The following is a 13418-nucleotide window of genomic DNA, read 5'->3' as shown; positions in this document are numbered from 1 at the left end:
AGGGGCAGAGAGAGAGAGGGACAGAAGATCCAAAGCAGGTTCTGTGCTGACAGCAGACAGCCCAATGCAGGGCGCAAATCCACAAACCGCGAGATCATGACCTGAGCTGACGTCAGGCACTTATCCAGCTGAGCCACCCAGGCGCCCCATTACTTAGATTTAAATGAATGCTGCCATGAGGAATATGAGGCCCAGAGTTGCCAGAAAACCTGAAAATAAGATCATCAATGTCCTTCTTTGTTGCTGTTTTGTGAAATTTCCTTATTTTTAAATATTTTCCTGTAGTCATAGAACACTTTGGGGCCAAACGATACACATGTGCAGGTTATGTCAGTGGATGCCAGTTTGTGAGCCCAGGAAGAGAGCGTATTGAATTCCTCCTGTCACATAACCCAGTGTGTTAAGTCATGGCAGGTAATAAGCCAGTTGACAAATTTCACCTTGTTATTTTCTAATACTACCAGTTTCCCTGCATGGCTATTGTAGATTCATAACATCACAGCTTCTCAATCTCTTTTTAAGCTTACAAGGTATCTGTTAACATTGGCCCTTGAACTCGCCATACCTTCTCAGACTCCTCTGGCTCCAGCACCTCTCCAGGAACCAAAAATATTTGTGTTTGGATTATTGAACACATTCGGACACCACCTGAAACTTTGACGAGAAGGCCGTAGCTGTGTCTCTAACCAAACTATTATTTAAGGGGGTTCCTCTTGAGCAGTGACAGGACAGAGACCCAAGGTCTTGCAGTGTTGATGAAAACAGGAAAGAGATTAATAGTAGAATGGAAAGCAATCAATAGGAACTCATAATGAGTAGGGAATCTCCTTACAATGGATGGATAAAAAACCTGGAATTTAAACCTATGCACCTATGGAGATTTCAGTGGTTCAAATCTAGTTTGCCTTGGCCAAATCTAATTTCTATTATACTAAACTAGTACAAGAAAAAAAAAAACACAAAAACACAAAACACACACACACACACAAAATGAAAAACAAATCCCCCAAAACAAAAAAACTAAAAATCGCTCTGAATTCATACTAAGTCTCCCTCTGAAAGCACTAGATCCTAGCACCTTTTTTTTAAAGGTTAACACCTCTGGGAATCTTGTGGGTCTGAGGGGCAATAAAAAGAGTTCAGATGATTGCTCAGGAAATTGAAATCTAGTCCAGGATTTCTCAGAACGTAAGTCCATGTGCCAGCGTATACAAATTATCCATAGTAATTGCTGAAGCAGAGTTGTCTGGATTTTACTGGAAGCACTGGGGATGGGCCCTAGGAAACTCTATTTTTCACAGATAACTTAAGTGATTCTTATGAGTAATAAATGTTAAAACCTACTGATCTGAATTACAGTGTGTGTGTGTCCTTGGGCTTTTCTCCTCTGACAGCGAACCCAGTAACGCCAGCCTGCACAATCACCCAGGCAACGGCAAGAATTAAATGAGATAATTGATCCATAAAGTGCTTTGTAAAATGTGTAGCATGTTGCAAATGAAATGGATGGAAGAATGAAGGACTAGCAGGAGATATAATGATAAGAAGAAAGAACCCTATTGCATATCAGGTCCAGAAGAGTGGCTGGAAGGCCATTGGGGAGTGCTCCTCCCAAATTATCAGAGCTTTTGTTACATATCTTTCTTCCTCCCCTTCTTATTCTTCATATTTCCCCCATCCCAACCCTCTCAGAGAGGCTTTCTCTCTTTCTCCCAGCCTCCAGCACCTTCTCAACTCTTTTAACCTCATCTTTACTCTCAATCTTTTTCTGGATGTCAGTGAATTTATCTTTCTCTCTCTCTTTCTCTCTCTGTTCTTCTATCCCTCCCACCATCACATGTGTCCAAATTACATACAAATAAGACCACAGGGCAAATGGGAAAAAACTGTCTTTCGTGGGTGTGTCCTCTGAGACACGTGTCTGATGGCAGAGAAATGACCCTTTACCTGTGAAGCAGATACTTTCCTACAGCCCTGTCTGAAAATTCCCAAAGGAAACAACATGAGGAAATAGAATTGAACATCTTGATCCAAAATGAACACATCTAGAAATAACAGGATGAAAGTGAAGCATGATAACTTGAGACAAAATACTCAGAAATTGCTTGTTACAGATCACACAATGATAGATCTGGAAGAAAACTTGAATATGATTTCGTAGGACTGTACTCATTGTTGATTGGGAAATTAAAGACTTGAGAGGCTAAAACATTTGCTTGGCCCAGCCACACAGCAGGCTTGTGGCCCCTGGTAACTAACACCGAGGGCCTCTTGGCTTCAAGACCAACCAGTACACTTCACCTTTGCACAGTGCCAGCTTGTGACATTAGTTGGAACTCAGTGCAAAAAAAGTTGTTCTATTGCCGGATATATACATACAGCTAAAGCAGACTTTATTTTATGTAACCTACTGGGAAATGGTATGTACATTGTAGGTAGCTTGTGTCTTTAGTTGACAAAGTAAAAACCGGTTAATTGCCTGTCAACTGCCCGAGGGGAATTTTATTATTTACTGATCAACAAAAATGTTAAAACCTGGGAATAACTGAATTATTTAATGCCTTTGCTTCTGGACACGATTAGAATAAAGTTATTGACTCAACACACGGAATGAAGGCCTCAGAGTTGGAGAGGTAAAGTCTGTAATCAATGCATCTCTACAGCTGAACTTCCACAATTTTACATTTTAGCAGGAATGAGGACTAGTGAGATCTAAGTGTTTCAGAATTACCCAATGAATTGTAGGATACCTTTTTTTTTTTTCTTCTGAGCGAGACACAGGAATGGTTCAACACTTGCGTTCTGATAATCATACCACTCCTACGCGATTTGAACAGTTAATATAAACCAGAGGTGGGCATTTTCTGCTATTTATACAGCAATAGGACTGCAGGTCAATTTCATAAAGCAAACTAAATCAGTTCAGCTGACCAAAATGACACTCACAACTTCTCCACTACGCAGGCCAAGGATAAAAATAAATATTGTCCTCAAGTCACTGAAAACAAATCCAGGCATGTTTTGTATATTTTCAACTCTGACTTTTTTCAACTCTGCTGACTTTTGAAGAAATACAGTTTTCCAAACTGAAGCACGAGCTAGTGATCACCACCTATGTGTCCAAAGATAGGTCCTGGGGGAAAAAAAGATCAATTCGATATTGTCTTTGTTCTCAAGAGATTTACATTCAGTTAGGTTACAATGGACCCTAATAAAAGGATTCTAAATGGCTGGCAGGATTGTCATTTTTCTTTCTTCTACTTTGCAAATCTAGGGAGTTGTCAACTTTGGTTAATATAAAACTGGTTCCCAACAAATGAGGCTGTCAGAAAAAGATAAAAAGAAAAATAACAAAAAGCTTATGGATTCATAAAAAAAAAAAAGAAAAGAAAAAAAAAGAAAAAGAAAAGCTTATGGATTCACATCATTTCATTATCTTAATCCCAATAATGCAATTGCTGTTAATTTTGTGTATTTAAAATGGAGGGTCTCGTTTTCAAAAACTGGGTCCACAGGGAGAGATACTTGAGAGATGTTTCGTTGTTGGAGAGAGTCGTCACCATGGCCACGAGCTGACGAATGCAGGAGTGACCTCTCTTCCCTAGAGACAGCGTCCCAGAGCTCGCCGTTTATGTCCTCACGCTTGCCAAATGCTCTCGGAGGACGATTTCACAGTTCATACCACAAAAAATAATTTCTTTCCCCATATGAGCTAAAAATAAATTCAATGCCTGATACAAATGGTTCTGTGTTTCATGTGTGTGGTTTTTATAACTCAAACAGTAGTTCAACACATGGCTACTTGAATGTGTAGCAGCCATAGAAAAATATATAAAGGTATTTCTTTCTTTCTTTATTTTGAGAGAAAGTATGCACATGTGTATGAGCAGGGGAGGGGCAAAGAGAATGGGAGACAGAGAATCCCAAGCAGGCTCTGTGCTGTCAGCGCAGAGCCTGATGGCTGGGCTCCAACCCACGAACAGTGAGATCATAACCTGAGCCGACATCAAGAGTTCAAAACTTAACTGACTGAGGCACCCAGCGCCCCAGCATATAAAAGTATTGTAGCTCAAAATGCAATCGTGGAGTGCCAGTCAGTAAGGACAAATTCCCAAATGTACGAAATGCCCTCCTGCTTATTCCTTGATACTGTGAGTTAAATGTTAGTTTGCATATTAATAACCAATATTTAAATAGTAAGCTATGAGTTCCAGAGCACTTCAAATAGGTTTTCTGATTTTCATGTAACACTAATACTGTCAGCAAATATCATTTTTCTCATATTCAGATGAAGAAACTGAGGCTAAGAAGTATTTAATGTCTTGGTTAATTTGAGCATACTAAGAAGCTAGACCCAAACTTGGTTCTCATGTTAAAATCAAGGTGTCTTCCCCTCACATATCCACCTCTCAGATTAAGCAGTGCTCAATACCTTAAGGAAGGTGAGACTATGTAAGGAGGTTGACAATTCTCAGGCTACAAAGTTAGCATCTTCATTAAAAACAAACACATTTTGGGGCACCTGGGTAGCTCAGTCGGTGAAGCATCCGTCTTCGGCTCAGGTCATGATCTCACGGTTTGAGGGTTCCACTCCCATGTAGGGGTCTGTGTTGACAGCTCAGCCTGCTTCAGATTCTGTGTCTCCCTCTCTCTCTCTCCCCATCCCTCACTCACGCTCTGTCTCTCTCAGAAATAAATAAACATCAAAAAAATTAAAACAAACAAAAAAACACAAACATATTTTTACTTATTAGTTTGAATGGTTAGTTTATACAGTGAGTTAAATAACTTACAAATCTGAAAGACATTCTAGAGAATACGATCTGCACATATCAAGTTGTGCCTACATGTATGGTGATTCAAAACATGGCAATCATCTTTCTAGCATCTCACATCAATTCTTCAGTGAAAACTTTCACGTGCTGGTTTTTCACTTTGTGAGAATTAACATCATAATTATTTAAATATTTGCTGAGTTTGCATTAGAATCGATTTGGAAATAAGGCAGTTTGTCTAAGGAATGGGATATAATAAACTAGAGAACTCTGAGTCCCTAAACTCGGCAAACCTTACAGAGTTCTCACATGCAGGGCACTATTGCGGGTGTTTTCTTTGTGTGCATGCCTTCACGTGATCCCCTTAATACTCCCGTGAGGTAGGGACTGCGCTGGTCCCATTGCACAGCTGGGAAAGCTGAAGGTTACATAACTTGCCCAAGTTCACACAGATAGTAAGTGGCAGAGCTGGAATTTGAACCCAGACAGTCTGGCTCCAAAAGAATTATAAATGTGACACTAAGTGATTAATTCACTGTTAGTTATTTCCTTAGCTTCTTTCCTTCTCCAAGTCTCGTATTAGCTGCACTGACATTTATATTGCAGACAACCACGTTGTTTTTTCCCAACTTAACAATCGGTAGGTAGGCAAATGCCTACACCTCTTTTCAATGCATCCCCTTAGTAATTAATTGAATCCAGCACAGCAAGAGGATCATTATCACTAAGTAGAAACTCATTCATGGCACTTAGTTTGTGGTTTTTAAGGTGTGGAAGATGCTATGAGAGGCAGCAGTGGCTTCTGAATTACCCAAGTGGTAAAGTCTCTATCCTTTCTCTTTTCCGTTAGAAAAATTCAACGTATTGCAATTTCACCACGCTGGAAGGCAACAAGCTACAAGGAAGATTTTGAAGAACTTCCTCTCGTTTGATTTTAAACCACATTGCTGTAGTATAACTTTATAGTCCCTCAAGCCTCGTTTCCTAATCAGTAAAATGGGAATAATAAAGCTGGCCTTAAAACGTTATGATGGAAGTAATCTGTGTAAAATGTCTGGCTTAATAAATGGTAGATGTCAGTAGATGTTGTGATGACACTCATATGGGTTAAATTGGACCAGATCCAACTATGTCAGGGTTTTGACACAACTAATTTGTGTTTAAGATGGAATATGACTGAACAGACAGATTTAAAAAGCAGTTCATATTTTAGATGAGCAGTGCACCAAGAATAAAATCAATGACTTCAACATTTTTGGCTACCAATCTTACAATATAATTCATTCCTGAATCTATACAAACAGGCAAATGATTGCCTTAGAAAAGGACCTGCTTAGAATATCATTTAACATATTCAACAAAAGATCGATAAAGCTTTCTCTTGCTTTTTTTTTTTTTTTTAAGTGAAGAGGAAGAAAGGTGGTGAATAATGATTGGAGTATCAGAGAAACTGTAACAAGTCTACATCTCGATATATTCTTATCATTCACACTAAAATGAGCCCATCAAGAGAAATAATTAATCCTGGGTTTCACTGGAAAACAGAGCCCAAGACGAAGCAGAGTGTGCAAACTCTCTGTGTGCAGACAGTTTGTAAAGGAAAGTGAAGTCAGGGAAAGGAATAGAGGACTAAAGCAGTGAAACAGAGCAGGAACAGAAGAGGAAAGCATTTATTCACTGGCTCCATTTCCCCTTTCGGCAGGCGTTGTCTCATAGAGGGGCTACTGCTCCTGCTCTTACAGCTCAGATGCCCAACAGTGCCGTGTGCGGTTCTGCCAGGGACACTGTCTCAGTATCAGAGTGACACAGACAAGAAAGCAAAAGATATACATTCACGTGAAGCAAGGCGCTATCAGGCTACACATGTGCCTGGCAGGTTGCCATAGCGATGGCTGGAGTAAACACAGCCGGAGAAGATAGAGGGAAAGACACAACAGGGGTCTAATGCTTGTACAGTAGCTGCTTCTATTTAGACACTAGTTATGATTATCTCTGCTGATATTTCTACAAGACATAAAGCTTGTATTCAAGTTTAGAAAACTGTTTTTTTCTTTTCTTTTCCTTGTTTAAAACAATTTTTCCTATGGTTGTTCCAAATTTGGGAACCATACAGTGGCCTTTCTAGATGTAACTGCCATCACTAATGGTTTTCATGTCGATGCTGATGTTGTGTCTGCAACAGTACAAAAGGGATCTTGTCTGCTAACTAAAAGAGTTTCTTCTAACACCCAACAGGAATTATTATCCTATCCTATAATGACCCACAGGAATTCAGTAACGGGAAAAGAGGCACTTACTAACAGGAATTGAATGTCCCTTAGAGTACATTCCTGCTTTGACATTCACTGTTTAGAAATGTGCATCTCAAATTGTTCTCAAAAATGAAGAGGAAGTTGGAAAGTGATGACTAAAAAAAAAAAAAAAAAACCAAAACATAGAAGTTACTTGAATTAGAATTATTCATAAGTTAAAATGTTTACCTGAAGCATGAAATGGAACTTCATCAATGAAAAGGAAAGGATGGGCAATGATCCAGTAAAATACAAGCTTTCTGAAAATCCCAAAGGGGCATCATTTTTTCCCTCAATTATCTGAATAATTACAATTAGCAAGATAAAATTGCCAGAGAATTTACTGGTGACTACTGTTATGAATCTCTTGAAAGCAGTAATTCTAGACTGATCACTTCTACTTTTAGGTAGAAACTTCAAACAAAATGAGTAGTGGGAAAAAAAAGAATGTTAAACAAACGGTGTGGGGACTGAATACTTCCCCGTTGGATCTGTTTGCCTATTGGTTCATTCTCCTTACAATAGATCACCCATTTTAGGTAAGATTTGCTGACAGTGATTAAGCTAAATAGAAGTAATCAGTAAAATGATCTGCTCTAAAGCAACTCTTATGCTATCTAAAATAATACATGAATTAACTTTCTTAAACTTCACTTTTTAGGAACTTTGTTTTTTTAAAAAAATCCATTTTGTATTTTTAAGAAGTTGCTTGAGAATAAGGTTTCTTCTTGAATATTTCTATCTATAAGAAGATATTACATAAAGTATTTTATTCCCCAAAAGGAAAAGTAGAGCTAATTCTTTTTAGATGCTCTTCCCCCCAAAGATTATAGTCAAGGCTGTTTCTTTTTCCATATTTGTTGTAAATTACTGTCACCCAGTGCTAGGTGGTCCATCTATAGCTGTCATCTTCTCTCTTGGCCAGACTTTGGGAACTGGCTTCCCTTTGATAAGAAGCCCTTTTCCCTTTTCCTTATATTTGGTGCCCACTTTCGTTGCCAGGATCAAAGCAATCCATTTGTATCCATGTTATACACTATGAGTCATACATGTCCATAATCTTTCATACAAACAAGGCAGTAAACTAGTGAGTGCTTGTCATTGGAAGAAATAAAAAATGAAAACAAAACAAAACAAAAAAAGAAGGCAACTGTATCATTCATTTACATGTCATCCGGCTAACTATGTCCTTACTATATGTTTAGAACTGTTACTGGACAAACAAAATAAATATGGTAATTAAATATGGCCCCTACTTTCAAGGTGTTTATCGTCTGGAAGAGGAGATCAGATATGCCTACAAACAATTATGATAGAATTAAAACACAAGTGCCATGAGAGAGCTAGAAATATGAGCATCCAGGTGAGAAATAAATTGCTTTTCTCTGTTATGAATCTTAAAGTGGGCAGGACTAAGAACTCCTGGGATTCAAGAGTAAGGAACACTCACCGCCACCTTCAACTTCAGGGGCATTACAATTCCCTGCGGATTTTAATTTACCCTCAACGTCTCTGTTTAAATATCTTATTAGGATTTCAAACTCACCATGACCAAAATCAAATACTTCATTTTTCTCCTTAAAGGGTCTCCACCTATCTTTCCCTCCCTCTGCTCCCAAACCATGTTCCTACTTCTGGTCTTCAGATAATCCTCTCTGTACATCTCATTCACTTTCTCCCTCATTGCCAGTCAAGAATATGTCAGATCACAAACTTTCTACTCCCTTTAGGCTCTTCCCCAAATCTTTTTTTTTTTTTTTTACTTTACTGACAGATTTTTACACTGGCAATACCATTTGCACTATTTTCTTTAGCTTTCGTCTCTCCTGACTGCAGTAGTCTAATTTATATCCTGCCGACAGATTCATCTTCCCAACGTATAGCCCCAATCATATAATTTCCACACTGAAACACATTTAGAGGCTCTAAATGAATTTAACTATTCAGTATTAACTATTGACTGATAACTAGCCAATATTTTTCATCCTGGTAGCCACATATCTTGAGACTCTATTTCCAATCTTATTTTCTAAAACTTAACCTACATCCAATGTGTGATTTCCTTACACTTCTACACTAGAATATACTGATGTTTTCATAGTCCTACTCAAGAAATTCCATCGGTCTGGAACCTCCTGTTTTTCAAATTTCAAAGTTCATCATAATTTCCACTTTTATATGAAGTCTTTTCTGATGCCCTTACACCCCAAACTAAGCTCCCTATCATTCTTTATTCACCACTTAAGACTTACAATATAGTCAAACTTCTTATTCCTTACCTCCTCTTCTCTTCCCCATTTCAAGGGCCATGGCTGAGTCTTAAGTATTCTCTATAAATCTATAGCATTTAGTATAATGCCTGTCTTACAGTGTGTTCAATCCATTTTTTCCATGAAACTGAATATTCGATCAGTATCAAATGAATCTCTCCAAGCAATTAAATTCTTCTTCAGATACCAATAAAATGATGTTTCTTCCCATTTGCAAATGCTTGAAACATTTTCATCTTTCCTAAATTAATGTAAACTCCAAAAAGCAAATGGCGCTTGAAGAGTAACTTGTTTCCAGGCCCTCTTCATTTCATTTCTTTCAGTCTTGACAGGAAAAGGCTCACAGATCTAGGCTTAAAAGCCAAAGGGGTTTAAAAGCCACAGGAGGGGTCTGTTCTGTTTTAAATACAATTTAGAAAACCTTGGGAAAGAATGACAGTTCCTTTTCAGGAACTTCACGTACATATTTCAACAGAACAGCTTTCCAAATTGGAGAATGTAAAATGTTATACCACCAACCAAGTAATAGAAAGTCACTCACTGCTGTGTAGAAAGATTCACTTGATTTTCACAATGAGCACAAAAGACTATATTGTATTTATTTAAATCTGGGACTGACAAAAATGTCAGAAGGAAAAAGAAAATTAGTCAATTTCTCTAAAAGATCATTATTTAGGAATAAATTACTATGCAAAAAAGCATGGATCTTCTTGACAACTTGTGAATTTAAGGCAGATGAAATGCCTCCCTCCTCACCCCTAATAATCAATTCTGCTGATGAAATATGTTAAGCATTCTAAGTTTGGGGAATGTACAAAGCTTTGAAATCAATGTGTTTCCGGTACAGGGGGTTAGGGAAAGAACTTAATAAATCAGCTTAGGAAATGCTTCATTTCCTGCGGCATATCTGGGGACGGAAACAGAACAGGCAGAGCCAGGTGCAACAAAATCATACAACCTGGTGGAAAACCTCTTCCAGTTCCTTCTGGGCACCACTTGGATGGGCAATTTATGCTCATGAGCTAAAGTTTCCTTTTTTAAGAAAAATGGAGTAGATTTTACAGACACTTTCCTTAACAAATAGGCTTGTTGGCAGAAGTTGAAGGAGATAGTCATTATGTAATCATTATATCTGCTTAAATAAGAAAGTACCTTACTTGGGTTAATAGTTCACTAGAAAGAAGACACCATTAACAGGTTGTGCTCACTACTGGTGAGTTAAAAGAAGTTGGTATTTTCCCCAAATGATCATAAACAGAAAATCTGCCAGGTCGTCTCTGGGTTATCCTGTACCTTTCCATCTTTCTTATGGCCAGGTTTTGCAGGCTGATTCTTGATTTGACACTACTGAATTCTTGAACTGATACCATTCCATTTTGCTTTCAGAAAGACATGTAATCCATTCAGAGTTTAACAATGCCGGGAAATTAGTGTACTTACAGACCCGGGGTAGGGGGCAGCTTCACCCAGACTTTCAAATTTATATTGACCTGACCCGTGTTTGTAAGCAGTGTTTTTCATGGCATTGGGATTCCTACCAATCTTTCCCATGCATACTGAAGAGTTCCTTAAAAGCTCATATACTGATTTCTGTGGCCTCTCATAAATACTCTTTATTTTAAAACTCAGATTCTTGGGGCGCCTGGGTGGCGCAGTCGGTTAAGCGTCCGACTTCAGCCAGGTCACGATCTCGCGGTCTGTGAGTTTGAGCCCCGCGTCGGGCTCTGGGCTGATGGCTCAGAGCCTGGAGCCTGTTTCTGATTCTGTGTCTCCCTCTCTCTCTGCCCCTCCCCCGTTCATGCTCTGTCTCTCTCTGTCCCAAAAATAAAAATAAACGTTGAAAAAAAAAAAAAAACTCAGATTCTTGGTAACTCTTCTAAGTTAGGTTTTCTGGCCTTGAAACCTGCTGCAACTTGACTCTGGAAATGCCAAGATGCATGGTAAGCCATCATAGGTGATTTTGAAGTGTTTGGGAATGAGTCCTAAATTTATGTATGTATTTTGAGAAATTAATGATAAATATTATTGAAGCAGTGTATGTAATTTTTCCTACATTATTACTCTATGTTAGAATTTTTGTAGGCAACAAACTTTTGAAGAGAACACATGAAAAAATAAAATTAGAACTGATATTTTTCCAGGGCCCCTCAGAATCAATATTTCCCAACTGTGCTCTTTTATGATAGCTTGTACTTTGGTTTTCATGCTTATTAAATCTGTCGTGTATTAGAATTACATATTTATTTTTCCCCACACTACATTTACCACTGTTGGTAAGGACAATGGCTTAATCATTCATGTATTTCTTGCACTGATGACTACATGGTAAGATCCTAATAAATATTGATTAAATTTAATTGCATACAGTGAATCCCTCAGAAAGGGTTAAAGATAAATGTTAATAATCTCTTGCAACTGGTCATTAATATAGTCAAGACTTATATTGATTCACATATAGCCTTTGGTTGAGTCTCTGAAACTGCCTTCAATGGGTAAGATTTTTGAGATGATGAGCCAAATGTTGTGTGTATATGTGTGGATTTGTGCTGGTTTCTGGAGCAAATAAATGTTGTTCACTTTTATCAAAATGACTCTCCTCTTTACTTCCCCTACCACCTCAAGATACTGCTATTCATTTTCCTAGGCAGCTTTATCCAACCTCTCAATTTATCAGAGCCAAAAGATAGTGGCCACGCATATAGGCCAGCATCTGCAACGCAATGTTTCTGAGTACAGCCTTTCACCCATACTTGACAATCGTTATTTCCAGACTTAACACCTGAAAGGAGCACAGTGGTGAGAAATAGTACATTTTTAACCAGTATTTTATTCCCAGGTTTTTATTCTCAAAACATGCTATTGTGTATTCCCTGTACCTTTACGATCCCATCAAATACGCTGCAAGGCCACCGCACCAGCAAACATTTCCTTTCAGTGAAAACAAACATTCTCTCCGTGGAGCCTTCTCAATGCATTCCCAGTCAACATCCACACACTGGACACAGCAAATGAATTGCTGCAGCCACGTTTCAGGGCAAGGTCCCTGAGGGTAAACTGAGACTGAGTCCCCTGCTAGTGATTTCTGATCCGCACCGTCAGAGGAATAAGAGAAAATGGTACCTGTGTCCTCTTTACTGCTATGAAGACTGAACAGAAGACAAAGGATGGTCACTTGAAGGGATTTCATGGTGCCCGCGGATCGGCTCCGTGGCTCTTCTCTTCAGAGTCAGGCGGAGACAACTCCCTCCCAGCCTGGCAGGGCCTTATTAGCAAATGGAAAAGGTGTGCTGAATGTGAACAGCCACTGCCCATTCCTACTTATTTCGGGGGCTCTGATAAAGAACGGGAGGAAATACACACACTCCCTTTGGGAGTTCAGCAGAGAGGAGATTTATTGTTTCAGTCCCTTACAGGAACTTTTTTTTCTCTTCCTTTGGCAGCCACTTGTGTTTTTGTTACTACATTATTTTGTTCTTCTTCAACAAAAAGGTCAGGGCGGGTGCTGAACAGAAACAGATCTTTCTTGAGAATGGACCATACAGCATTCTAACTTTTGTTTTGAAAGCGTGTTTTGGAGCGGTTATAAAAGGGGCCTTATTAAACAGAGATTCACTTTGGATAAAGAGGCTTTAACCGCCTGAGGGTTAAAGTTTAGAGCAAGATCCATAAGGAATCAACTTTTCTTCTTTCCGTCCAACTTGAAAGCCAGATTAGCAAAGACCATCTTCTGGAAATAAGTGTAAAACTTTAATAAATAGGTCATGCTCTGCTCTTGAGTAAGCAAAAAGACCTCTCAGGGATGTCCGGGGAGGTTTCTTAGGACATTTCTAATAGAATTAAACAATGGTATGTGACTCTTCACTTCTCATTCCTGTTTTTTATTGGTGGAATTTGATGCAGAATAAGGAAAAATTAATTATACAGGCAACCCCTGCTTTTGGCAAGTAGGGTTCAGTGTTCGTGTTGCAGTGAGCTATTCTAGAGTCAGCACGCAACCTTCAGCAACAAGAGTGGCCCCGCCAAGCTCCTTTCCTGGAATGACACTCAGTATCTCAGCATCAAGCCACCGCAGTGTTAAACTC

General features: G+C 38.8%; 1 protein-coding gene across 2 annotated transcripts in view; it reads right to left on the bottom strand.

Moving 5' to 3' along the window:
• Nucleotides 1-12670, bottom strand: part of EMCN (endomucin) — a 103085-nt gene extending 90415 nt beyond the window's left edge. The window contains exon 1 of one of the 2 annotated variants that reach the window (XM_003985140.5): nt 12457-12670. In XM_003985140.5, the coding sequence (XP_003985189.3) occupies nt 12457-12523 (67 nt within the window). In that variant the 5' untranslated portion in view covers nt 12524-12670. The remainder of the gene's footprint in view (nt 1-12456) is intronic. The other variant, XM_006930944.4, reaches the window with a different exon arrangement.
• Between the last annotated feature and the right edge of the window lie 748 nt (nt 12671-13418).

Source organism: Felis catus, chromosome B1 (assembly GCF_018350175.1).
Source record: "Felis catus isolate Fca126 chromosome B1, F.catus_Fca126_mat1.0, whole genome shotgun sequence".
Taxonomy (NCBI): Eukaryota; Metazoa; Chordata; class Mammalia; order Carnivora; family Felidae; genus Felis; species Felis catus.
The sequence above is the reverse complement of the archived record's forward strand: the minus strand, read 5'-3'. Positions and strand labels throughout refer to the sequence as shown.